Genomic DNA, 27,160 nt, shown 5'->3' with positions numbered 1-27,160 from the left:
GGCATGCCGAGCAAAATGGCCTCGTGTGTCAGGCCTGGCATGCGTGCTGGGGGTTGCTGACAGCCAATAAACAGAGATTTGTATGCCAGATGTTTCATGGCATGTATACTGAGAAGAATTCTAATATAATAAAAGGCTCAGTCTGTCTCTCTGTGTGTCTGTGCGTTCATAGCGCTTCTGGCCAATTGCGCATGCGCTGCCAAGAGGGCAGGCAGCAACCGGCTGCTTGGGCCCAAGTTTGCACCACTGTTGGGGAAGTTTGGCGGCAGTGAACATGCCCTGGCTGCCTGAAGAGCGGGGCTTCCCCATGCCTCCCTGCCTGAGGGTGAAGGTGTGGGGATCACGGTGGAGGCACCCCCTCCCCACTGCCTGGCCTGGACGCCCCCAAGAACAGCTGGCAGGGAGGGAGGGGAGTGGGAAGGCAGGTGGATGTGGGCCAGGCAGACCATGAGTGGTGGGGGGGAGGGGAGCGGTGCCAGACCCAAAGTGGCAGGAGGGGCAGGGGGGAGCAGGGTCGGACCCAAAGTGGTGGTGGGGGGAGTGGGGCCAGACTGAAGCGCTGTGGGGAGCGGGGTTGCACCCAAAGCAGTGGGAGGAGAGGGGGGAGCGAGGCCAGACCTAAGTGTATGTGGGGGGGGTTGGACCTGAAGCAGCAAGGGGGAGGGGGGAAGCTGGGCTGGTCCCAAAGCACTGTGGGGGACAGGGGGGAGCAGGATTGGACCTGAAGTGGTGGTGGTGGGGAAGACGAGGTCAGATCCAAAACACCAGGAGGGGGGTGGGGTAGAGCGGGGCCACATGAGGAGCAGCCCCCTCCCCCATCATTCTTGATGGGCAATTTGCTAGTCAAGATATAAAATTCAATAATTCATCAAGAGTATCACTAATACCAAGAAGGCAGGGTAGAGATGTACCTTAACATCAAATGCAACATACAGTTGTTTGAGTAGAAAAAATGTATCATAGGGATTTTACTAGCATCTTCTTGGTAATATTTAATAAAACATCCTTACCGATTAACTCTTGTTCCACATGCAGAACTGTTTGATCAACAAAAATGACTACTTCGGGACACATACATACTACTGGCACATCTATAGTATAATGCAACCACTTCAATTTTAAACATAATGCATTTATGTGCATCTTGAAGCACTGGGTACATTTCTCTTATGTAATTATATATACCACATCCTGTGAAGTGTCAATACAAAAATAACTAATTCAAAACTGAGCTTTCTCCATAATAATATGCGGGTAATATCTGTACCTTCTTTTGAGCAACAGCAGCCCGATGAAGTTTCTCTTTCATTTGGTTATACTTCTCTTCTCTTTCTGTGATGCGCTGAATTAATTTATGCTTCTCCTCCAACCATTCTATGCGTTTGTCTTCTAAACTCCTTAAAGAAGATAGATGAAAACCAGAGTAGTCAGTGTTCAGGAATCAATAATGGATAAGATGTCAACAACTAGGATTCTTGGAACAGATACTGTACGTTTCACCCTCCTCACTCTATTTTAGGCCACGTATTGCAAATATCCTATTTAAATTTCAATTGTGCTTGGAGTTCAATGACTACAGAATTTACAATGCATAGATTAATCATCGATTTAGTACAATGTGTACAAACCGAATCAAACAAACTAGTCAGATACATGCAGTCTGCTTTAGAACAGGATGTTGATCATTCATAAGTAACATGCACAAAACACATTTCTGCCTTCACCCAGGGAAGCTAAGTTAAACTGCAATGAAAGTGAGCAGAGCAGTGCCAAAATCAAAATCAGCAGTTACAAAGGCTATCCTGGTTTTGCAAGCCCATAATATGGCAGGCTGCTGTAATGCAGTCTTCTCTTGTGAATCGTGTAAAAGTGCAATGGGATCTAACACACAATTCACATTGCACCTCCTGCCATTCCACAAGTGCTTCACATACCCCCACAGCTGACAGACTGCATCAGCTGTGGTCTACCAGCTGTCTGGATGTGTGGGGTGCCCCCACAGCTGGGAGCCCTGTCAGCTGAGAACTAGGATCAGTTCCAACCCACAGGGGCTGGGAACTAGGATCAGGTAGGAGCTCCCAGGTTCGGAGGGTGCACATGGTCCCCCAGCTGGAAGCTCCAATCAGCACACACAGGCTCCCTGGATGCACATTCAGTTAATGGCGTGATAGGAAGCAGCTACAAAGTTATTACACATATTTTGTGGAATAACTGTAGCTTATTTCTCTTTTTATCACACCATGAATTGACTGAACATGAGGCTGGGTGACCACTTAAGGCATAATTAACTGGTTAATCATCACACCTCAAGCGTAACGTGTAGATGAGGCCAGAGTAGCATACAGTCTACAGCACTGGTGAGAGAATATACCAGGCTGCCCCATGGGCACTGGGATGCACAAAACAGTACCCCAGCTGAGCAAACATCAAAACACTATTTGCATGTATGCAGTCATTTGTATGTTTAAAAGCACTGTAAAGGCATAAAAACTAGATCAAATTACCCACCCAGCCCACAAAGCATGTTCCCCTCAACTCTACACCTATGGGTACTGCAACCCAGAATGCAGGTAGCCCACCTGAGGGGCACAAGACAGCACCTTATGTCCCTATACGGACATGCACAGCAAGTCACAATCCTGTGCTGATTAATACCAACTAATCTACATCATCAAGGTGACCAGAGGATTAATCTAGTGATGAGGAACCAAAAAGGCAAAGTGGCCCAAGGTTACTAGCTAAAGTGCAGAAATCAAAATATATTCAGTTTTATACATTGCCGTTCTCATCTCTTAACACAACAGTAGATCTCATTTCTGTAGATGTACCAGCTGTGGTACAGTTATTGCTACATCAAAAGCGTCCAAATAGTTGGTGCAGCCTCAGGACTGACTTACTCACTCACTGACCAGCTGCGGATCTAAGTTACCTTCTTGTACAAAAACAAAGGGTGAGAGTCCAAGCTGCACTTCTAGGAGATATGGCATTGAGCTCATGGTAACCTACATGAGGATGTTGCTCAGGCAACCTTTAATCTACCTCCGTACCATCCCAATCTTGGACTACAATCACAGAGCCAGCTGCACTGGTGCCCCTTTGCATTGTCTCACTGGATACAACTCTACAGCTGTCAAACTTCAGATTTTTATCTACAGTGCAATTCCATCTTGCTCACTTCTGGACCAGGAACCCTTTTAGATCCCCCTGAGGAAACAACATGACTATTTCAAATAAGGCCAGGTGCCTGCTGTTGACTTCTCTGTAAGAAGCAGAGATTCTGAACAGTATGATTTAACATTAAACAGAAGTTACCTATATGTCTGAATGCTGTAACACACCACAAAGAAGGTTCAATCATATGCTGCTTAGTGTTTTAGCTGGTCTCGTTTGGAGAAGCCTGCCTGTGGCTCCTACCTTCTCCCCACACCTGGCTCTGAGCTTGACAGAATGCTGACCCACTTTCTTGCTCCTTTTCCTTGAGTCTTTGCTCCCTGGCTTAGTTTGAGAAGAGAGAGGTGATTAGCCATGTTTTCCTCAACCGAGGCTCTGGATTCTTATCCATTACCTGCATTAGCTTTCATAAATCTTATATCAATGGGTTTACTTTGTTTATCGTCTTTGATCTCCTCAACCCACCTTTGCCCCTCTCAGCACTGCTCCCTCCTTTCCTCTCCCTTTCCCTATCCCTATTGTATAATTATTGTATGCTATAAGGAGCTGGAGCAGCGATTCCTACACATACAATACAACCCCCAAGCCATAACCATTTAAAACAGAGACTGACTCAGACCACACCCAACTACTCCTGGAAAATGACAACCACCAAGGTAACCATGGAGGACAAGCTTGGCTTGGCCTAGGTAGTACCCCTACCTCAAACAGTCCAGCAACAGGCTACTTAATTCCTATGTTCACCAAGGCACCAGGCCTTACAATGGATCCAGATGCCTGCTTGTGTCCCTTCATCAACACAGACCATATCACTACCAGACCAAACAAAATCCATGGTTCATTCACCTGTTCCTCTAACAAAACCTAATATCATCATTTACCCAGTATCCCTCTGTCATCTATACTTGACAGATTCTTATGTGCCAGAACAAATGGATATTGGTCTGAAGTCAAGTCCAGAAATACACAAAAAATCTGTGGAAAAACACTTCAAACTCTCTGGACATTCTGGGCATTTATACACATACATTTGTCTGCTCTGACACGCTGGAGATCTGGTGCATCAGAGCAGACTCAATTAATTGAGTCTCCTCCGTATGCAAGTTGACATGCCTGGCGCTGCGTTGCATGGATTTGTAGAAATGGCGAAATGCACATCAGCGCTGAGAAAATGATTATGGTGAGCTTTTGAACTAAAACACCTTTGATATGTTTTATTTCAAAAGCGCACTGTCACCATTTTCTCAGTGCTGATGCACATTTCAGCACGTATACAAATGCACGTGCCGCAGCGCCAGGCGCTTTTAAAAATGCCTAGCACTGCAGCACAAACGTGTACAAATGCCCTCTGTTACTGACCTCAGAATAGCTGTTCTTAAACTGGCAAATTTAAAAAATAGACTTGAATGTGGAATTGTAGAACAAGAAATGATCCACAGACTGGATTTTGAAGTATGGTCTAAACTGGGACTACAGAATCTTCTCATTACCTGGATTAGCTTCTATGTCCCCATGGGTTTATTGCTTCCTTGTTCTCCCCAACTCCTCCTGCCTTTTACCCCATCTCTCTCCTTCCCCCCTTTCCTGTCTTCTGTATTTAAGTCACTCCTATTTGATAGCCTCTACATGTCCTTTCATAGCATCTGACAAAGTGAGTTGTTGCTCATGAAAGCTTATACATCTGATTCAGCTAGTCTATAAGGTGCACCCCTACCTTACCTTCCACCTGACATCAGACTAACACAGCAAACTCTTTCTCTAGCTCTACTGTATTTAAATTACTTTACTCCTATCAATTTAGTACCCCTGTTCTCTGCCAGTCCATTCATAGCATCTTAAAAGGTAGGCTAGCCTATGAAAGCTCCATCTCTCTGAACCAGTTAGTCTATAAGGTGCCATTCTGCCTTGCCTTCTGCCTGGATTTGTGAAGAGAAACTTATTCTAACCCAGATGAGTCATACAGGCAGTTCCCTGACACCTCACAATTGATGGCCCGCTTTCTAAAAAAAAAAACTCCGGAGAAGTTGTTTACTGCAGGCATCTTATCTCTTGGTCCCAGTTTCACTTCCTGTCAAGGCAGCTCCCACCTCTAGTACAACTTAACCCTCTGAGTTCAAGTAGGTAGCATTATTAAATTGAACAGGGAAAGCAATTGTTTTAAAAAAGATGCACCTGAACTTCTCAGATTGCTTCAGAGACAAGAGGTGCCAGTATAATTAAGCAGACCTAGTAGCTGTAGCAACTGACAGTCTTATAGACTTCAAAGCCTCCTAGAATCTGCCCTACTGAGGCCATGATGTACCCTACCTGCTGCTTAATGCCATGTTTTTCACCGGGGCTTCAAGCTACTTTCAACAGTGCCTGAAGTAAGAGAATCTCCATTGGATAGACAGAGTTTTTACAGCCCTTTCACAACCCTAAAAGGGTGCCAATCCTTATCCAAGATGTTACATTCCCCTCTCCACTTAAATAAAGCATTCAAAAGAAATTAAACTATTTAACACCCAGCTAACAACTGAAATTTATTTGTAGCCTACCAGGTTTTAGAACTTGTGCTAAGTTAAAGAGCAGCACTTAAAAAGTATGTCAGTAAAGCAGAAATTGTTAAGACAATAACTTTTGCTCAGCAAAAGTAAATCTAGGGCCAATAATGTGATAGCACACCTGTTACAATCTCTCTCATTTCCTCAAGATATATACTTTGTTTTAAAAGAAGAAATGCAAGTATTGAAGTTACCTGTTTGTTAATAATTTGGTATTTTTCAGCAAGGTATTAAAACATCTTTAAAATGTAACAGCCCTAAGTTGGGAAAAAGCTTTGGTAGCAAGTTTGCCCTGGATAAGAGTTTTCACTGTACATATACTAGCTGCTCCTAACAAGCAGAAGAATGAAAAAAAATCAACTGAAAGTGATCAAAATTATTTAAAACAATCAATTTTCAATCTGGAGTAAACCCTTTTTTCGGTATATCCTACCTACCACATGGCATGTGTAACACACTGAAAGAGACTGGAAAAGAGTTTCAATAATCATACCAAAATTAGAAACAAGCCATTTTTTTGCCTGTATGCACTGCGAACCCTGCTACTACAAAAATGCACTGTAGGTTTAAGACTGGACAAAATAGTGCATCTAAGATGCACTATTATCTGTGATGCCTGGAAAGAAATACTGTAAAAAATATATCTAAATATAAAGAAAAAAATCTGTTCCGACACAAAAAGTAAATGCATACTTCTCTGCTTCTTGCTGAGCCTTTTCTGCTTGACTTCTTGCATTTCGATATTCTTGTTTTAGTCTCTCCAACACTTCTTTAAGTTTTTCATTGGAATCCAGCAAGTCATTTTCTGATTGAGAAAGTGAGGCCACCTGGAGCTGCAAATCATGAATTTGCTACAAAAGAAATAAGTTTTCATTTGAGGAAATACATGGAATTAACAACTGCTTCGGGACACTGGCATGAAGTAGGAGGCAGCTGGCTTGATAATTCTGCTAATTTGGCTCACTATTATATCTTTGTAAATCTTCTCTGTTCTCTCTTTTTTTTTTCCTCCCAAGCCTCTCTCTAGAAAAAAAAAGTTTTACAATAAATTCTCTCTAGATAAGGAAGACTACTTCCTCCGAGGTTACAACTGAAATGGAGAGAAAAGTATAAAGTAGAAGTCATTCTTTGGTATCCCTTTTTTGGACCTAGAACAGAGACACTGAAAAGACTGTCTGCAATGCTTCTTTTATAGAACAGGCATTTCATTTATCAAAAAACACAAAGGGGGCAGATTATGGTTCAGCTTTGTTCATCTGTGAAGGGCCTTTTAAAATGAATAAGACTCCCCCTCCTCCTTCCAGGTCTCCTCCGTATCTCAGCTGCAAGTACAAAAGAATATGTGAATAGTTTTCTTAAAGGCAAACACAGTGGACGTGTCTACACGAGATACTACTACACAGTCATTACTGTACACATATTTAGTACATGCATTAGCAAGTAATAAATACATGTACAGTAACCAGAATTACTGAATATTAGCACCAGTGAATGGCTTTTAACTGATGCTACTGCACAGTAGCTTAATAATTCTATGCAGTAGCATATTAGCATTATCCGTCCTGTGATGCGCTACTGTGCAGTATTTTTCAGCTACTGCACAGTTGGCATCTTGTGTAGATGCATCCACTGAATAATAAAAGTGAAAAATATGAATTTGTCTTGAGTAAAAGTATCACAGTGTAACTAACCTTCATCCTGCTTTATTGAAGAAGATGCATTATTAAGTGCATCTTCCCTGTGTAACTCCATCTGGGTTACCTTAGCTGAATCAGCAACTAGTAAATTTACTTGAGTCAAGATTTAGATTTTATTTCCAGTACTACTACCAATTCATTGTGCTATGCAGGCAACCTATTCACCTCTATAATGCATTTCTTAAGCTTTTATGAACATCAGATAAAAGATGAAGCATAAATGTGAAGTATTATTTAGAAGGACTTTATAAGTCTACAGAATCCTGACTTCCAGTTTAACAATACATAAACAGTATTCATTAAAGCAAAGAACTACAATATAAACAATCCAAGCTTTGAAAACCTTTGTGTATGTAGTGAAATATGCCTTTGAAGCAAAGGACTGTGATAAATCAGTTTATAAAAGGCAGATAAATGTTTGTTGTATGTGTACATATTTTCTTTGTATCATCTGTAACAGATTCTGGCCTTAATTTCCCTAGAGCACTATAAAAATGTAAATGAAGTTTAAAATGAAGAGCTTTTGTTTGAAGAAGTGACAACCCTTTATTGTAAAACATCACAATACAATACAAACTCTTACCTGTTTAAGATCAGCATTTTCGCTTTTCTCTTTTTCTAACCCTTCTGTCTGAATAATTTGCTGTTGAAGTTTTAACCTAAAATTTAATATAGTACACTTTTGTCTAATTAAAATGTAACTGTTTAATCTGTTAGCAGTTGAAACAGATCAGTCTGCTTAAAACTTTTGAAAGGCTGATTAATTTTTCAAACGAAGGTCCTTTATCATCAATAATAAAAGAAGAAATCCTGTTTGTACATCATGATTAGTACTGTACTGTTGTCAGAGGCATCATGAATTCCACTATTTGCCTGATTACTAATGCCTTCAACTTAACAATGGAACCCGGCATCCAGTTAGAAGGGTATGATAAATTCACTGGGAACTTTGACAGCTCCCAAGCTAAGATAGTGGGACACCAGGAACTAAGAGTGGGAGAACTCAGATTATGGCTCTTGACTTGCCACCTGGAGCTTAATTACAGGAACAGAGGACAGTTTCTGCTACTGTGGGACTAATTCAGCAGGAAATCAATTTTAAATTAGTTCTGTAAAATGTGTGCCCCCCCCGACTGCTGGGTGCTACTGTGTTTACTGAAAAATGAGGGATATTTTGATTAAAGTTCTGCAACCCTGATACTTCTGTTATATGATTTAACTATAATTTTTTTTCCTTGCCTTTTCCCTACAACAGCAATCAGACATTTTTTATTAATTTACTGGGACAAACACCCTATCAGCAGGATATTTTTTACTGAATATTTAAGGTGCTACTTAAAAAACCCTAACAAAACCCCCCCAACAAAACCAATGTTAGAAAAAATCTCATTACCTAACATTCTGAAGTTCTCTTCTGCTGGACTCTTCAGCCACCTGCACAACACGTAGCTTCTCTTCATACTGACCCTTTTCAGACTGCAACCAAGCATCTTGTTCCACTTTATTCCTCTCTAGCTCAGCTAATCTGTTCTCAAGTTCTAACCTGCAACAAGTTTAAGTATTTACTTAAGAGCTGTGACAAAACAACACTGGAAATGTGCAACAGTTTAATTTAACATTTAATAACAACTTTTGCAAACCATGCCCTCCCCTACTCCTTTTAGAAAATGAGCAACAAATGAACAAACATACTTTTCATCTTGCAGTGCTGCAAGTTTTTGAAAGCCTTCTTCTCTGGCAGCTTGCACTTTACGAATTAGCTCACGATCCTTTTCTACTAAAAGCACTTTGTGGCGTTCAACTGTCGTCTTCAGAATCTCATTGTCTGAATGCAGTCCTGTTTTTACATTAAGAAGTGTTACATTGCAACATTCACATAAAAATAATCAAATCAGTTAATATAGTTATTTTACAAGCTGATAAAATTGAACTATAAATCCACAGTTCAGGTCTCCCATTGCAGCAATTCCATCCACCCCCACCCCAACTCCCCATGGTTTTTATTGCAACAAACAAAAATACTTCAGATACCGTTTTAAAAACACCATTAGGACTCTTTGTAATGGTTTTTAAAATATAGAACAAAACAGGCAAAGTCTTGTCTTTGCAGTATCAGTAAAATGCCCTTGGATGAAACTTTGACTGCAGATGAAAAAGGGATAAGCAAACAAACAGATTATAATTAGAAAATACAAAGTGAAGTCAATAACAAACGGACAATGAATTAGTAATGACAGCTTAGTGATATAGTTAGAGAATAGCCTCTGTTTTAAACCACTCTCATAAGGTAGAACAAGTATGGGGGAGAAGTGTCAATAATATCTAAAATTCACCACTCCAACATATTAGGTGAACCTGAGATTGGAAGAAAATTGGGATTTGAGAAAATATTATGAATAGCATAAGTTATCTAGTCATGTGGTTTGGAATGGATTTAACACTAGAACAATGGCTAGCAATGTTTTAAAATCTGACAAGATGTAATCAGCAAGGTACAGGCACTCAGTGGCAAGTTGGCTCCATACACTGCAGCAATGACCCCTGGTTTCTTAGGCAATTCAGTGAGAGACAGGGAAATTCTACAGCAGGTTCAATAAAAAGTGGAGAAATTGGGGGTTTTATTTAATTCCCCCAACTGAAGTTATTACCTATTGAATTCATTTTTATTTTCTTGCATTGGCACACTCTACCAAGTTACTATTTCAGGCCGGTTACTGATGGAACAGTGTTCTGTTTCAAGTGTTGTTTAGTTTTGAAAGCACTGTTCTGTTTTGTTTCGTCAAAAGTGTTTTACAGTTTTGATGCTGTTTCGATGTTTTGCCCATAGGCTATTCCGCACCCAGAGCCGGGAAGATCTGTACTGCCGCTGGCCCCAGCCAGCAGCACCAGCTTCCTGTCATCTGGCAGGCAGACTGGGGATCTACACCACCGCGAGGAGTCTGGCACAGCCCCCGCAGCCCTTCTGGGGATGCAGGTGAGCCCCTGATCTACCTGCCGGATGACAGGAGGCTGGTGCTGCTGGCTGGGACCAGCAGCACTCAGGGCTGTCCCTAGAGGGGAGCGAATCAGGGCAACTGCCCCAGGCCCTGCGCTTTGGGGGTTGTGCAGAGCCAGGTGGAGTGGCCATGACAACTCTGCACTACTGCCGCCGGCTTTGCATCTGGCCACTCGCTACCCCCTCCACCTCCTGCCGCCAGCACTGTGGCAGCTTCTTCGCATCCAGGGCACATGGGATTGGAGCAGGGGCGTGTCCCTGCACCCTCTTCAGGTGGGCTCTGGTCAGCAAGCTGCCAGATGTGAAGCCGGCGGCAGCGCAGTCACCATGGCCACTCCACCTGGCTCTGCAGGCCTCCCCAGAGTGTGGGGCCCAGGGAGGTCACCCCGACTCATGCCCCCAGGGATGGCCCTGGGTGCTGCTGGCCACAGCCAGCAACACCAGCCTCCTGTCATCCGGCAGGCAGATGAGAGCCTGCACCCCTGGGAGCAGTCTGTCACACCCCCACTGCCCTCCCAGGGGTGCAGGCAAGCCCCTGATCTGCTGGCCAGATGACAGGAGGCTGGTGTTGCCGGCTGGGGCCAGCAGCAGCACTGATCTTCCTGGTGCTGGGTGCGGGCTGTGCCCAGTGTCGGTCCCAGCCAGCAGCACCAGCCTCCTGTCATCCAGGAGGCAGATCAGGTGCCCACACCCCCAGGAGAAATCCAGCACAGCCCTACAGCCCTTCTGGGGGTGCAGGCAGGCCCCTGACCTGCTTGCCGTATAACAGAAGGCTGCTGCTGCCGGCTGGGACCACAACTGAAGCCAAGTAAGCCTGGCATAGAAATTCAAAATGTTTTGAAACTTTTGAAACATTTCGAGTGTCCTTGTTTCATTTCAAAGGCTTCTGTTTCATTTTAGTTTCGCTGTTCTGAGCTTGAAACATCAAAACAGCTTTGAAACAAAACACCAGGTAAAATTTTGCACAGCCTTACTGATTAAAATTTTAGGAGCAGAAAGAGAAAACAAAAGGTGACTATATAATATTGATAAAAAGCTGAGTAAATGTTTATGTTTAACAAGTGTTTTAGAGTCATTAACTGCTGTAAACAGAAGTAATGCTTTAACTTCTAGACCTGGCTGAAACCATTTCTAGCCTCTCTGACCGAACAGCAAGTCCAAATTTTCAGATGTGTATGCCACAATCAGGTCTGTTTTGGGGAGGTTAATTTTCATTGCAGTGTAGTTATATTTACAGGTTACAAACAGAAGCCACTAGAAATTAACTGCACATTACCATCCATTTCACTTTGAATCCTGTTTTTCTCTCTTTCTACCTCACTTTTTGCTTTTGCTGCCTCCAGTTTCACATTAGTTACTTCTAATTTGAGTGAATGCTTAAGTTCTTCTACCTGTGGATTACAAAATAAAGCCAAATAACATATCCCAGCAGTTTCCTGAGTCTGAGTTTTTCATAAAACACACTGCTAAGAACATATTTTACATAACAGTACTACTCTTATTCTAATACAGCATGCTGAATACATTCTTCTTTCTGCTGCGTTTCATGAAGTAATTTCAGAATAGTCAAGGTTATCTTTAAGTTTGCTACATATTCCACATGCTAATACTAATAAGACTATAAGCTATAACCCTCTATATTAGATTCTAATATGCCACTTCTTTTTAAAGATCCTCCAGATATGAAGATAAAAAAAATTATCAGATAAATTAGCAATTAGGTTGAATAAAAAAATATAACACTGTATAGGCTTGCATGTCCAGATAGTGAAGATGTACTCAAAGAAGATAAGCAATCTACTAAACAGAGTGTCAAACTACTGAGATGTAGTAGCTGGTAGAGGTGCAAGCAGTGGGCCGTATTCAATTCAGATTCAGCCCGTATTTGGGGGACAGTGATTCAATTTGCTGATTTGGATCACTGTCCCAATTCGATTCAGTCGAATCCAAATCTGAAGATTCGATTCTGATTTGGAGAATCAGCATAGACAGCATAGACACACCTTTATGTTTTTTCTACATATCTCAAGGTACCAGGTATGGCTCATGAATGCTGAGATGGTGGGGCAGATGGAGCATCTCACAGGAGCATGGGGGGGGGGGGGCTCCCCATGTGCTCAGTGGTGGACCCTCCCCACACCCCCTCAGCTTGGCAATTGGCCACAGGGGGATCCCGGGTGTGCCCCCCCCGACTCAGGAGGTACCAGTTGCCAAGCTGGGGGGGTTGGGGGGGTGAGGAGGGGGGCAGGGTCCTCTACACGCTTTGTGGCAGACCCGAAAGTGGACTGGAAGTGCTTCTGTTCCCTTCTAGGTCCACTGCCAAGCATGCTGGGGACCACTGCCACACTCCACCCATCCCACCATCTCAGCATTCACGAGCTGCCTGGTACCTTGACGTATGTAGAAAAAACATATAAAGCTGTGTCTATGTCTGAACCGTCAAATTAATGGGCCTCCTGATTCGATTCAGATTCAGAGATTCAGTTGCTGAATCAGGCTGGATTTCTGCCGAATCAAATCAGCAACCAAAGCTTCGCACAGCCCTAGTAGCTGGCTTGTTCAACACGAATACAAACAAAACCACTCTCCAGTTACCTACATACAAAATGATACAGCCCGAATCTTGAAACCAGGGGGGCCAGACTTACTCACCCTGGGAGCCACATCAAGAGCCAGGGGGGAAGGGGAGAGGGTGCTGAGTGACTCGGAGTGGAGGTGAACCCCCTTCCCACTCACCCCCACACCACCTAGCTGCTGCAGCTTTCCCTGCAGGAAGTGTGTTCTGCGGCAGGGGAAAGATGGAGGAGCAGCGGGAGGTGCCAGGGTGCGCTGTCTCCAGGAGCTGCAAGTACCGTGCCACAGTTTGGCCACCACTGCTCTAAACAAAATAAGGCATCTCACTATTTTCATAAAATTTATACCTCCTATAGTTGGCTGTCCTAATAATGGAGAACTTGAAATAAAAGATTCTCACTTGAAGTGCCTTATTATAGAACTTGATGCCTTGTCACTTTAAATGAAAACTATAATGTTGACTCTAAATTATTTTCCTGGTTGCTAAAACCTCAAAATCTGGTTAAAATATAGCTAGAAAGATGACAGTGACATGAAATAAAAAGCAATACAGGAAAACAAAACAATATTCCTTGCAATCCCTATTTTTTTCAGCCAGACAGCTACTTACAGCCCATTGGAAATCCTATATTGCTACACTATTTTTTAAAAATCTGGTTCTTTCCAGTTTTAAAATGCATTTTAAACGAAATAAATCTTTTCTAAAACTGATGTGTACCTCAAACTCCCTCATAAAAACAGTAGTTTAAAGTAGAACATCAAATCACTAAAGACAATTACTGCCTGCATTGAAACTTTCTATAGTTTAGGCTTTTGTGCACAGTAATTACATGGTCAGTGAGAATTAAATATCTAGAGGAAAGCACTTATAATGAAAATCCATTTGCAGTGACAGATGTAATTACAACCTGCTAGCATATACAACTTGCAAAAGGTTAAGAATGACACAGTAGCTTATTAAGAAACCATATTGTAGATCTGGTTGCTTAAATATGAAGTTGAGAACATTTTAAGGATAATATTCAACAAGGAATCAAGGTGGCCTTTTGGGGTGAAAGACCCACTTGGGCATTCAAAGGGCCTGTGTTTAGGGCTAAATTTGGCACAAAGTGGAAGGAAGGGGACATTTTACTGCTCATCGTAGGGGCAATTTTTCATGAAGTGACAAAAGGAAGATAAATAAGTCTCCACCTTCTCCAAGTGACACCAACAGTTATTCAAATTTCTCACCATGCCTGGGGTCATTCAAAAAGCAGTAGTGAACACAACCCCCGAAGTTGAACCACCCCTTGCACAAGTTCTGACAGGGAGAAACAGGGGAAAAGAGGAAAGAAAGGATAAGGTTAGTTTTTTTGGGGGGGTGGTATTTTTTTAAAATATGATATATGGAGTGTCACCTTCTGGAGATGGAACTTTTTTCTCTTGTGTAATATGTCTAGTTGATACAGCTCAGATCCTTTGTTAAAGCTCCCAGATGCAACTGTAATTACTCTCTCTCACCCCCCCACCCCCATGCTATATGAGGGAGCTTGCAAGATTAATTTTGCCTTATTCCTAAAGAAGACTAGGCCAGCAGTTCTGAACTGGGGTGCCACAAGACTCTATCAAGGGCTGCATGGCTTCAGCACTGCTGCAACCAGTTGTAACTGCCCCACAGGCCTCTGTTTCTAGGAGGTGATGGAGCCAGACCAAGAAACAGCTGTGGCATGAGGAGGTGGTTCTTGTCCGCTGTAGATTTATGGAGGGGGCAATGTGGGAAGGAAGTAGAGGAAGCGGTGCTACAGCATCCCAACTGAAAACTGCTGAGGTAAGCTGAGACAGTACAACAGTGGCTTTTACCTGGAGTGCTGTCAAATTCAGTTATGGAGGGCTGCCCTGAATCTAAAAAAGACTGAGCACCATTAAGTTAGGTTCTTGGGTGGGTAAGTAGTTTCAGTATCAGATCAGCACTGATATAAAGAAAATTGTTTGTATCCGAAATCAGGCTGATATGGCCAATAATTTAGCCAATAAATGGCCTGTGCATCTGCGCAGCCGCAGTGCAGTACGTAGGTGGTGAGGAGCACAGCCCGGCAGCTTGGAGACCTGCGTGCAGCTGATAAGTCTATGGTGGTGGAAGGGGAGGGGAGAGGGGGGAGATCAAGGTCTCTGCGATGAGGGAGGAGTTGGGCTGGGGCTTCAGCAAGCACTGCCCAGCTGGGGCAGGGTGGGTGTGGGATGAAGCTGCGGCTCGTTTGAGGGCCGTAGGGAAAGGGAGGGTGGCTCCTGCTCCTGTGTGCTGCTCATCCGGGAACTGCTCATCCAGCAGCTCCCACCGCTGCTCCTGCAGTTCATCTCGGAGGGCATGGAGGGGAGGGGCATGTGCCCCCAGATCTGCGCAGGGTGGGCTGTTTCCAGAGGGGTGGGGCTGCACTTGGTGTGGGCAGCAGCAACACTGGAAGGGGGCTATTCCAGAGGGGTGGAGCTGCAGCCAACCCAAAATTCACTGTAGGCCCTCTGAATTCCCTTCCCAGCACTGTTGCCGCCCGCCCTGAGCACAACCCTCCACTGGAAAGAGCCCACCCTGTCCCCTAAAGATCCAGGGGCACACCCTCCCCAAACCTGTCCTAAACAAGTTGTGGGAGCAGCAGCAGGAGCTGCTAGATGAGTAGGTGAGTGCTGGACAAGTGGCTCTAGGACAAATGGCATGCAATGGCCGGAACTGTCCATGCCTCCACGCAGCGCCCAGACGAGCCACGGCTCCATCCCATGCCCTGGCTGGGCAGCGCTTGCCCTAGCCCCTGCCCCAGTCCCACTCCTCCCTCACTGCAGGGGCCTTGATCTGCCCTTCCCCCTTCCCTTCCACCATAATAAACTTACCAGTTTCACGCAGTTCTTCAAGCTACTTGCTGGTATCGGAAATCGGATCGGTATCGGTCAATATGTCTCCTTCAAAATTGGCTACTGGTATTAGCCCCAAAAATCTCTATTGGTGCACCCCTAGTTTCAGGCTGACACTGACTTCGTTTTGTGTTCTAAGTACTGGAAATGCTAAAACCTGTCTTTAAGCACTCCTGGGATTGTAAAAAACTAGCCTGTAATCTGTTCCATAGTTCACCTTTCTCATGCTAGGTATATTCTGGAGACATGTTATCCTGATAACAGTAACTGTTAGGTAATGTCAAATGTATGTCATTTATTTTGGAGGATGAGTTCCAAAAAGCAGTATATTACTGTTTGGAATGGTTAAAAAAAATCAAACTGTGCTGAAGGTATTCTGCATGCTAATTCAGTATGTTTATCTAGAAGCTTTGGATTCCCCAGCTGGTTCAGGAAGTGGTGTGTGGCCTGCTGAACAACTATGACCTCTCACACAGATTAAGAACATTATTAGGGGGTTTTTTTCTGCTGGCAGAAATGAGTACATTGAATAACTGCAATTACAACTACTGGCATTATCTTTGAGATGAATGAAGAGAAGTGGTCCAAGTCTTTCTTCAATGGGGGCAGTGCATATACCCCCACTCCCTGCCAACAAACAGCACAACATGCTCGTGAATGGAGACAGACAGAATCACAATGCAAGGCTCATGTACCTAGGAGTTATGGATTCATCTCAAGGAATATCCTACCAAGACCTCATTGAAAAAAAGAAAAAAATGACCTGAAGCAACCTGGTCAGCAAGATAGTGGGTTCGGGTTGGGGAAATCAACAGAGGTGTCATGACATTTGGGGCTCATCTTATGCCATCTGTTGCAAAATATAGCTTCCCAAGTGTGGTATAGCTCTCCTCACAATAAATTAGTAGACTCAGTTGAATGAAACCACATATATAAAACAGCACTCGTACAACTAATCAGGCCTGGCTGCCAGCCCTTTCTAATATCCCTTTTGACATCAGATGAGAAGCAACCTTGCAGAATCTGCTTCACAACATGAAAGGCTTGCCACATCTACCCTTGCTAAAATGAAGCATTTAATCCACAAAGCTCCTGTTTTACCTCAATTAACCCTTTAAAGGAAATTCCTCTTAGGAACCTTAATGTCACCTCCAGATGGTGCTTTATGCAGCAAAAACAAGCTTCAAACAACCAATGCTTATTTCAGTCATTACAAGCACCACCCTTCCACATGGTCCATGGAGAATGCTCAACTGCCACAGGTGTGTAGCAATCAGAAATGCTATAAATGTTGAATCTCTGACTCCCCTTTTTTGCCATTAGAGCTAGTAACATGTGGGTCATGTACTTGCCAGTAAGCGCAGCCTGCAGAGGTGTCTAGTTCCATCAGACTTGTTCAATCCTTTTCACTCAGCTACTGAACAGATACTTCACTTAAAACATTTGTCTTGCCTATCTATGTCAATACCGCAATATGTAAATGACACCCATTTCAGTTTACAACTAGAAGCTGTTAATTTGCCACACATTTCCTCCACTTGAATTCCTTCCAGCCTTTCATATATATAGATTAAAATAATAACCCAAGAAATTTTTTCTTAGTTGGGAGGGGTAACCATACACATTGAGATAAATTTCAGTCAAAGGAAAAAAAACTAACCCCTAGTCAAGAGAAGGCAGTTACAACTACTTTCATGTGAAAAGCTACACAGATTTACCCTTTCTATTAAAAAAGAAAGAACAAAGCCTTAAGAACAGCAGACTTTAAATTTAATTCTTGTGAATTTTCAATTAATTTTACAGATTTAATAAATAATTCCCACTGAAGATGCATATTGCATTTGCTCTGATTATACAACATGAATAAGGAAATTGTTCTAAAGGAAACTGAGAAAGTTGCTTTTGTCGCTTACGTATGATTAGATGCTGTATTTATTGAAATACAAATAAAAAAAAATCTTCCATAAATATTATTTGACTTAAATTATGTTTCTGGAGCAATTCCATGGGGAAAAATAAAATGTAAAAATGTTTCAATTCAGTCAACAAAAAATGATCGTAAGGCAAGCAAAACTGTTTTTAGCTAAAATTATTTTAAAGACTACCAGCAGAAACCTTATCAGAAGAATCCAATTTCCTTTTTGCTTTCAAATTTCATCACCATATATTTGTCACTTGAGCATGATGGAACAAGTATATGTTAATGAATACTGGAAAACCCTAGCGTAGTAACAGACATACCTCTCAAGCATCACACATCATTTAAAGATGCGGAGAATGAAATAAGAAAGACAATCTCACTCTCTAGAGAAACTAATTAGGGATAATGGTTTTGTGTAGCATCACCAACTGCATCTAGCCTACCACCTGAAATTAAACAATATATATCACAGTTGAAACATAATCACAAGAGGCAGAAAACAGTTTTACATTAAAAATAGTTAATAATAAATGCAAATCATAACACCATCTTTCTAGTTTAAAGCTGGATGTGAAAAAATATAGTAAAAAAGATTAAACACCAACTTTAGTAGTCAAGGCATTGATTTCTCGTTCAGCTTTGTGCAGTTTGCTGGTTAAGAGTGTGTTCTGCTCATTACTCATTTGTAGTTCTTTTTCAATACGATCAGTCTGTAGTTTAGCTGACTGCTTTTCTGCCTGAAATAAAAAATAAAAATAGATGTTTTTTAGAAAGGGACTGTCTTTTGATATATAATGTGCATAGAATAATACAACTCCAGTTTTTAGTAGGTTTTCGGGCATCAATGGTATTAACTAAGCAGCAAAATAATTCATCTTAAATTGAACATACTGTCCAAAGGACTGTTTGTAGCTTACTCAAAGTAACAGTTGTTCGCCATACAAGATTATGTCCCTCCCACTTCAGAAGTCAGAGAAACTGAGACTCAGTTAGGAGGCAGGCAAGGTTCTTTGGGTAGATATGATATCTTTTATTAGACCAACTAAATAGTTGGGAAAAAGTTATTTGCAAGCTTTCAGATACAAACACCCTTTGTCAGGCATAGGGAGACTCTGCTGGTGCTATGTGTTCTCCAAGCTAGAAAAGAGAACACACAACTTCAGAAGAGTCTCCCTACGCCTGAAATAGGGTGTTTGTAACTGAAAGTTTGCAAAGAACTGTTTTCCAACTATTTAGTTGGTCTAATAAAAGAGATCACATCTACCCAAAGAACTTTGCCTGCCTATGTCCTTAGCCCAACACAGCTACACCAACAATCCTGCAATTAGGAGGCAGATATTTATATCTTCAGCCAGTAAAACCGTGGGCTCTAAGGACGGCTGCATGTATCCACAGTGCTCAAAAAGTCTGCAAACAGATATCCCAGCAGAATATCAACAGCATGGCTCCGCTGAAGTTTTAAAGGAGAAATATACCTACAGTATTCTACATTTTATGTGACAGAGAGGTTATGTCAGTAAAATCGCAAAAAGCTGCTAAATATAGGACATTTACTTCTTCAGTTAAGTCACTCTTCTCTAAAAAGTTAATATTTTTACTACATTGGATTAAAATAGAAAAAAGTGAAGTATTCAGAAAACTTAGAATGACTGCCTTCCAGGGTTTTAAAATAAATTCTATAGCAATGTTTCAGACTGGAGTGTTTGGACCACTTCATAATGATCCATAGCACTGTGGTAACTATGCAGGACTAGTTTTTCTTGTGAGAAAGGTCACAAATACCTATAAGAACAGAAAGGAAAAAAGCCAGCCTGACTGAACTGCATCTACATATGGAGCGATAGCAGCCAGAGAGACTGCAACTGCCAACAGAGAAACACAGGAACCACCAAAGGACTAAACCCCTAGAGCCAGCAATGAATGTCCAACAGAAAAGAAACACCTGGGAAGCATATATGAGACCAGAATTAACTGGGACCTTGCAGTAGGAATATACATTGAAGGGAGCAAGAGAAAGGAATTATGAAGTTGTAACAACATGGGCAGAAGAGAGGACAACCAGGTGGTAGGCAAGCAAAAAGAAAAAACAATAGCAAAACAAGGGAGAGGGACTGATTAGATGAAGGGAAAGGCAGCTATAAGATTCAGACTTTAAAAAGACAAAATATTTATTGTATCCAAGGGTATGGGGCAACCATTTTATCAATATTAAATATAAGATGAAGTAACTGTAGTTGATGCTAGTAAATGCATCTTAAGTGATTGCAAGTAAAAATTTAAACTGAGATATTAAGAAGGGAAAGGGACTGAGAAGGTCTCAGTTTGGATGTGGCCCATTCTATTTGGTAATATAGATATAGGAACAGAATCTATTTCCATGGAAATCATCGGAACTGACCTCAACAGAGGCTGGATCAGGCCCGGTGTCAAAAAATGTAAAGTTTACCATATTTCATTGGGAGACAACTAAGAATCTCACCTCCAGAGATCTCACTGTTGCCTGCATTTCAGCCAATTGTCGCACCTGTATTCTTTGGACACTTTCTGCTTGGACACCACAATTTTCTCTCTCTGCCTGTAATTCTGCTACTTCAGCTTCCAAACTTTTTACTTTTTGATGTAGTTGAGCCTTCTCCCTCAGAAGTGCCTCCACACGCTTACTGTCTCTGGTGGGGTCAACGCTAAGCAGCTGATTATGCAGTTCTTCTTTATCTTTATCCAGTCTTGTTATCTAATAGCGATTAAGGAGAATAATATGCATCATTCAGTACATACAGTAGACAATTAGTGTGTAAAAGCTGATAAATTTTCCATTGTTTGAATAAGACAGTCCCTGGGTCCACTACAGATGACTGACTTTGCTCTCAGTACTCTGGGATGTAAAGCTAGGTTAATCACCATCTCTCCCCAAAAGTCTGTGAATTGAGACTATTATCTATAGCATAATTCACCCAGTTTCTAAAGCAGTTTTAGCTATGGAGGCTGGGATAGTACAGGTGCTAAGGCACACAGTTAACAACTCAGACATCACAAGTTCAAGGCCGTAGCTAGGGACCCACCAAATTCACGGTGGAAGTGGGCTGTGTAGTGTCTCCTTTAATCTTCCATGTTCTCCCATGTGCCTCTTCCCACTCCCCTCATCCCCCCTGTTAATTGGCAGACGAGCCCCACCACTCCCTCCTGATCAGCGGGGAAGTGAAATCCATGGTTTTAAACATGGCATGGTGTTGGGCTTCCCGCTGCTCAGCACCAAGCACTGGGGATGCCAGAGCTCCTCAGCCAATCAGTGTCGGGAGACAAAAATGGGACCATATTTAAAACCACAGTTTTTGCCTCCACACTGATCAGGAGCGCACTGCAAGCGCAGTCGTTCCACCAATCAGCACCACAGGGACATGTGGGGAAACGTGCAAGATTAAAGGAGACGCCACACACCCCACTTCTGCGGTGAACTTGGTAGGTCCCTAGTAGCAAAAGCTTTTGAAATTTTCCTTAGAATATGAGTGGCATGGCAGGAAGTGTGACTGTTGCAATCCCACATCAGATCCCATTGCGCCTTTACTTTAACACCTGTCCAGGGCCACAGAGTGCACCATTAATTCAAGTTCCTGCTCAGTCCCCTGGAACTTTTACATAATCATTTCAGTTTTTCTTACTGGCCACATCTCACACCCTAGTGCAGTGATTCTCAACCTTTTTTAGATTCAAGGCATCCATCATTCTTGAGGCACCCCCTCCAAAACTTTTGTAAATTGAGTGACACCCCATTTCAAAAACTGATTTACTATGGGACTTCATTTTTTCCAATGTGGGCACGAAGTGAGAGTTAAGAGCAACTAGGCAGGGAAAGCTTGAGCCTGCCCAAATCTGCTTATGTCCTCACACCTAAAACTTAAGCTTGCCTTTATCTGCTTATCACCTCACTTATCTCCTTATACTTCCTGTAGCACTCTTCAAAGGATCTAGGACAGTGGTTTCCAACCTTTTTAGATTGCGGACTGGCAAACCACAGACTGGAAGTGACCATGAACCAGCAAACTGCAGACCAGCATACTGCAAACTGGAAGTGACCAGCATACTACGGACTGGCAGCCAACCCTTGTTTATACTCAGTATAAAAAAGGTTGGCTGCCGGTCCACAGTATGCTGGTCACTTCCGGATTTCTGGTCCAGCACCAGGCCACGGCTCAGGGGTTGGGAATCTCTGATCTAGGATGCTCCAGCATCCTAGTTGGGAATCACTGCTCTAACCGGACTAGATGCTCCTATCCTGATCTATATTGCCTGACTACTCTTCTCAAATCTCAGCATTTCTCTCTTGTTGCTACATCCATCTTTCTACCTACAGGTGCATTCTATCTATTGTGTTACCAGCCTTGGTGTATGCCAAGGTACATAAGTATTATTAAAGTAGGAGACCTCCCAAACTTGTTTTTAGTCACCAGCTGCAATTGCCAAATTAAGGGCTTTAGATTCTTGCTCACCACATAAAAATGCAGTGGTTGTAGGGCCAGGGAAGCATTAACCTGGCTCTTGGCAGTGACGTGTCCTCCTCACAGCTAGAGGTCAGAGCCCTTCTGTCTCCAGTCTGGCCTGCAGGGCACAAACTCTATCAGGTACACCTCTGGGGGGCTGGGATGAGAGTGGCACTCAAGAGGGGAGGTGGCTTAACTTGTGGCACACCTGCCAAAAAGGTTAGCCACCGCGGATGTAACACATAAGCAGTAATCAATACAACCAAATATATCAAATGCAGTTTGTACTATAATAGATTATAGACTTTATAACCATGATAAGAAAACTAAAAGCAGCATTTCCAGAGAAGATCATAGAATAAGAAGAGAAAACAGCAAGTGTCCCACCCACCTCCACCCCGCCCCCCCAAAAACAGAGCATAATAATAAGCCCTCTGTTCACTTTCACAAGGACATAAATCTAATCAACGCCATCTGGTGCCCAAAAGGATTGCAGAACTGGTTCTATATGGTTCCCTGGGTCTTAGAAAGACAGGCATCTGTTGTTTGGCTAATTCAAATAGCGTATTAAAATTACCATATTAACTCAATTCCAAGATAAGGTTTTCCCTCAATTCAACATGGGGAAAACAAAGCCCCATCTTAGAATCAAATGAAAAAACAGCCAGAAGAGGGTGGCACAAATCCGCTCAGCAAGACTTGGGTAGCGGGAAGGCACGAGGGAAGGCACTGGAGTCAGGCTCTTGCTTCCCCCACCCTTGTGATAGCCAGAACCAAAGAAATTAATAAGCAATAACTATGTGCTTCTTGGAGGCATTTGGAACTTTTGTCTAATATGAAGCTTGTATTTTTGTAACCCGAAAATGTAACTTGTAACTGTTTGTGGAACTGACTAGGCCTCAAAGACAAAGCTATAGCTGTGAAATTAGCTAACCTAATAGTTCTTTCTCGCTCAGAATTTAGCCTTGATAATGATAAAAACTGGATTCAACTACCTAGCTTATCTAGTACATTTCAAGAAAAAACATCTCAAAAAAGCATAGTCAGAGAGTTCTGAAGGGGCTGGATTTAGGTGGGGTAATGTTAATTTCAAACCTGAAGATGCTATGTTGCAATTTGCTTATTGGATAAACCCAAGCTTGGGCAGTAACTTATTATAATAATTTCTAACACCTTTTAAATCCATAAGATAACAGCTATAAAGCAATATTATGAATGGCTACATAACTAAAAAATTAGTATAATTAGAATATAAAAGAACACACACGTCATAGTAACCCTTGGGAAGGATGGAACAGAAGGGTCATTGCTGTCCCATACCCCCATGGATCTCTCTTACTCCCTGTGACAGCGAGAACCAGATCCTGACTGAGGGGTTTCCACTGGTTCTCCTTCGGGCAGCCCAGTTCAGAGACGTCTGACTTTGCTGATTCAACTTGATGTGAATCTTCTAACCGACAGACTATCAATAAGTTACTAACCAAGTGGGAACTCTTGGTTAATTTCTTTATCCGTTTTCTTATCACTATCAATTTTATTGTTAGTGTACTGTTATATTGTCTGTTTATTAGCTTAGCCTTATTAACTATTTTATACGCAAACTATACCTTTCGTTGTCATAAGTAAAATTCCTTCCTTTTTGTAAGTGAAACTTGTCATTTCTTTCCTTTCCAACATCACCTCCTCAATCCCGAAAGCCCAGTGGCTAATAAAGTTGCAGTGCTCAGTCTGCAACTAAACTGATATACTCACAGTGCCCAGCTGGCTTGTGACACACCGTCCCCCCCATCTGCCTCCCCCTCCACAACTGCTTTCCGCCTTATTTGCTCTCCTGCCCCCAACACAACAGTGGGGGAAAGAAGTGTGAGGGGGCAAATGTAAGATGATCTTTCAATTCTAGACATGGAACATTTTAACAAATTTATAATTTTCCATGTATAGAATCTAATTATTAGGGAGGCCAGCCATCTTAAATTCAAAGTCATCTTGGATCCAGGTAAATATGCTAAATATAGACAGACACACAGACACACACAGGCTTGATCAAAGGGAAACTGGGCGGAAACACAGGGACTCAAGAATAGACATCTGGCTGGCAGAATTCTAACCCCTGTGTCAACCCTCCCCAATAAGAATGCAAGCAAGAACTGGTGGTGTGATGTAATAGGCAGACAGGTACATTATCCCAGTGCCTGTCTTTTGTGCTTCAGGTGTAAAGAATAGTGCAGAAGGCTGTAGACTTAATCTCATGCTTCTTATAAATGGCCAACTGACAATACAGCTGTAAAGCAAGTAAAAATTGCTGCATCACTCGATGAATTAAAACCAAGTGTAAACACTATGTGAGTCTCATTTTTCAATCACAGCATCCTCAGTGAGAGATGGCCATTTTACCCAGGCATTTAGATGGAGTCCATCTTTCAAAACTAATTTTTCTTTAACATATCCCAACAATCAAACATCCACAAACCTCTCACATAGCAACAATCCTTGAGACATTTGTTGATTTAAATTATCATTTCTACAGATGAGAAAAATGTTGCCAATGATACCCAGAACGTTGAGGATCTCTTCCCACCTGTCATGGTTTCCTTAACCTATACAAGGGGGAATCTTGCTGTCATTTGTCCTTGCTTTAACAACTATCAGAAGATTCTGTTCCGCTCACTTCAGCATTCTTTTCAACCTCACAACCACATCTTCCACTGGGCAGACTGTCAGCACCTCACTCTGTTTTCTGGATCAGCTGTGGTGATAAAAAAGCATTTCTTTGCAACAAATTACCCAATAACAGACCTGGTGTCTCCTGGTCTTAGTGGGCATGTCACGTATGTGCTTAACTGAAGAGTAGACTAATTAGCTAAGCAGTAGATCATCACCATCTCCGTGTGTGTCAGTAGTAGGGCACAGGAAATTGACTCTGCCATAAAATAGTACTGTTGGGGACAATACTACCTTAAGGCAGAGTAATAGTCACCTGTGATGAAACACGTGTGAAGACAGTGACAGCAGGCATAAATTGTGTCCAGTCAGCCCAGGCAGCATATTCAGCACTCTCATGCCCCACCCAGCCCCTCTGCCGTCCAACCTGCCACCCTGAGCTCAGAGCTGACTTCCCCGAGCCTGCTCCATCCTGGCTCAAAATGCTGCTGTCCCAGGCGCACATGTAGATACTACACCCAGAAGCAATGTACACTGGCTCAAAGTACTCTGGAGTTTATCACTTCACATTTATTGCTTCTGTAGATGCACCCAGTGAGAGCTTTCCATCTTGCCCTCCTTTCCATCTTGCCTCTGATCTTAAGATCTTTCACTTCCTTGCATAAGCTTGTCAGCTCTCCCGAAAAAACCATTTCATTGTCAGAGGGCACTAAGGTGCCTGCTCCTCTTAGAGCAGAGATTGCCCAGGGAGGGAACACAAAAAGCCAGATAAGAGCCCAGGTGCAGGTTGCCATGACAACTAGCTAATAGGGAATTGGCTGCTGTAACAGGTGTGTCCCTTTGGAGTCTGTCCACTGGTGACCCCGCCCACCTGTTATGAACCAACCTCCCACCTTCTTGCCTGCCATGCCTTGTTGTTAATTGCTTAATTAGAAGATGTTAATTAAGCAGAAGTCTGCCCATTTTACTGCCCTGATGCAAGGGGGTGCTATCTGCAGGTCCTTTCCTCCCCTACACCGCAGCCCAAGCCTCACAGATGGTACTCACATTGGTTAGTCTGGGCCTTACTATACTCTGGCCCCCTTGTCCTCCCTGGGCTCTCCATGGCCCTGCTTTGCAGGGCGCCGCACTGGGCATTCGTCAATGCTGCCCCCCTTTCTGGGGCTTCTCACTGCTACCCTCTCTGGGGCTTCTCACTGCCACTCTCTCTGGGGCTGGGGTCTCCACGCTGCTGTGGCTCCCCATGAGGCCTCCTCCAACCCCGATAGCCTCACCCAAACCTCGGATCCTAAACAGCAAACACAAAATACAAGCCCCTAGGCTATGACATAAAATCTAAGCTGGCCAGCTAAACATCATTCCATCCCTACCAGGGAATTCTCCACCACATAACAGCAATCAGGAGCTTCTCCCCTCTGTTTGCTCCGGCAGAGCTCCTTCTCCCTTCGCTGCTAGTGGGGAACTGCCAGCCTGGCTCCAGCCCTGGGGTTTAAATGTGAACCAGGCCCTGCCCCTTCCGGACAGCTGACTGCTGGCAGGTGTGGGTCACCAGTGAACTTTGGTTGCCCTGGCAACCAGAAGCTGGGGCTCCTCACTCACTGCTCGGGCTCTTTCCTAGCAGTTTCCCCTCTCTAAAGGAACAGGTTGCTTAAGTGCTCTGCGACAGCCACACCTGGTTAGCTGGCCAGAAGAGGCAGGGCCCTAGGACCATATAAACTCTAGGGCTAGGACCAGGCAGGTCAGTTCCCTGCTAGCAGCCAGAGGGGAAGGAGGCTCCAGGGAGAAAGTGCCCAGTGACGTAGCAACTGCCTAACATGCTGCACCTAGGGCTAATGGGGCTCCATGAGCTCCTCAGGTACCCTTGCCTACTAGATACTTAGTACCAGGGAGGAAGTTCTATGCTTTTAAAGTGGCAGAGCACACCCTCGTCTCTTCTATTATGTTACAGCCCAGGGGCTTGTGCTTTGTTTGTTGCTTCATAACACCGGTGGTTTGGGTGAGGCTATTAGGAGAAGGAGGACTCATTGGGGACCCACTACAGAGTGGGGACCCTGGCGCCAGAGAGGACATGGCATTTGGGGTGCACAGACCCTGGCACCAGAGAGGGCACAGCATTTGGGGTGGACAGACCCCGGTGCCAAGGGGCGCAGCGACAGGGCTGCAGAGAGCCAAGTGAGGACAAGTGGTTTCATATTTTCATAGTTTCTAGGGTCGGAAGGGACCTGAGCAGATCATCTAGTCCG

General features: G+C 43.2%; 1 protein-coding gene across 3 annotated transcripts in view; it reads right to left on the bottom strand.

Moving 5' to 3' along the window:
- The window catches only part of CEP83 (centrosomal protein 83), a 52,444-nt gene that overhangs the window by 5,908 nt on the left and 19,376 nt on the right, over window positions 1-27,160 (bottom strand). Inside the window, exons 6-14 of one of the 3 annotated variants that reach the window (XR_002102928.1) lie at window positions 20,261-20,512; window positions 18,387-18,518; window positions 11,683-11,797; window positions 9,104-9,248; window positions 8,805-8,954; window positions 7,995-8,070; window positions 6,408-6,565; window positions 1,268-1,397; window positions 912-1,037 (exon numbers count right to left, since the gene is read on the bottom strand). Coding sequence is in view for 1 of the 3 variants with exons in the window: in XM_019545237.1 (XP_019400782.1) it covers window positions 1,268-1,397; window positions 6,408-6,565; window positions 7,995-8,070; window positions 8,805-8,954; window positions 9,104-9,248; window positions 11,683-11,797; window positions 18,387-18,518; window positions 20,261-20,512 (1,158 nt within the window). In the remaining 2 variants the exon portion in view is untranslated. Of the gene's footprint in view, window positions 1-911; window positions 1,038-1,267; window positions 1,398-6,407; window positions 6,566-7,994; window positions 8,071-8,804; window positions 8,955-9,103; window positions 9,249-11,682; window positions 11,798-18,386; window positions 18,519-20,260; window positions 20,513-27,160 lie in introns of those variants that run through there. The other 2 variants (XM_019545237.1, XR_002102929.1) reach the window with 2 other exon arrangements.

This window comes from Crocodylus porosus, unplaced genomic scaffold (assembly GCF_001723895.1).
Source record: "Crocodylus porosus isolate Cpor-Errol unplaced genomic scaffold, CroPor_comp1, whole genome shotgun sequence".
Taxonomy (NCBI): domain Eukaryota; kingdom Metazoa; phylum Chordata; order Crocodylia; family Crocodylidae; genus Crocodylus; species Crocodylus porosus.
Note: the sequence above shows the minus strand (reverse complement) of the source record. Positions and strands in the feature narration are given on the sequence as shown.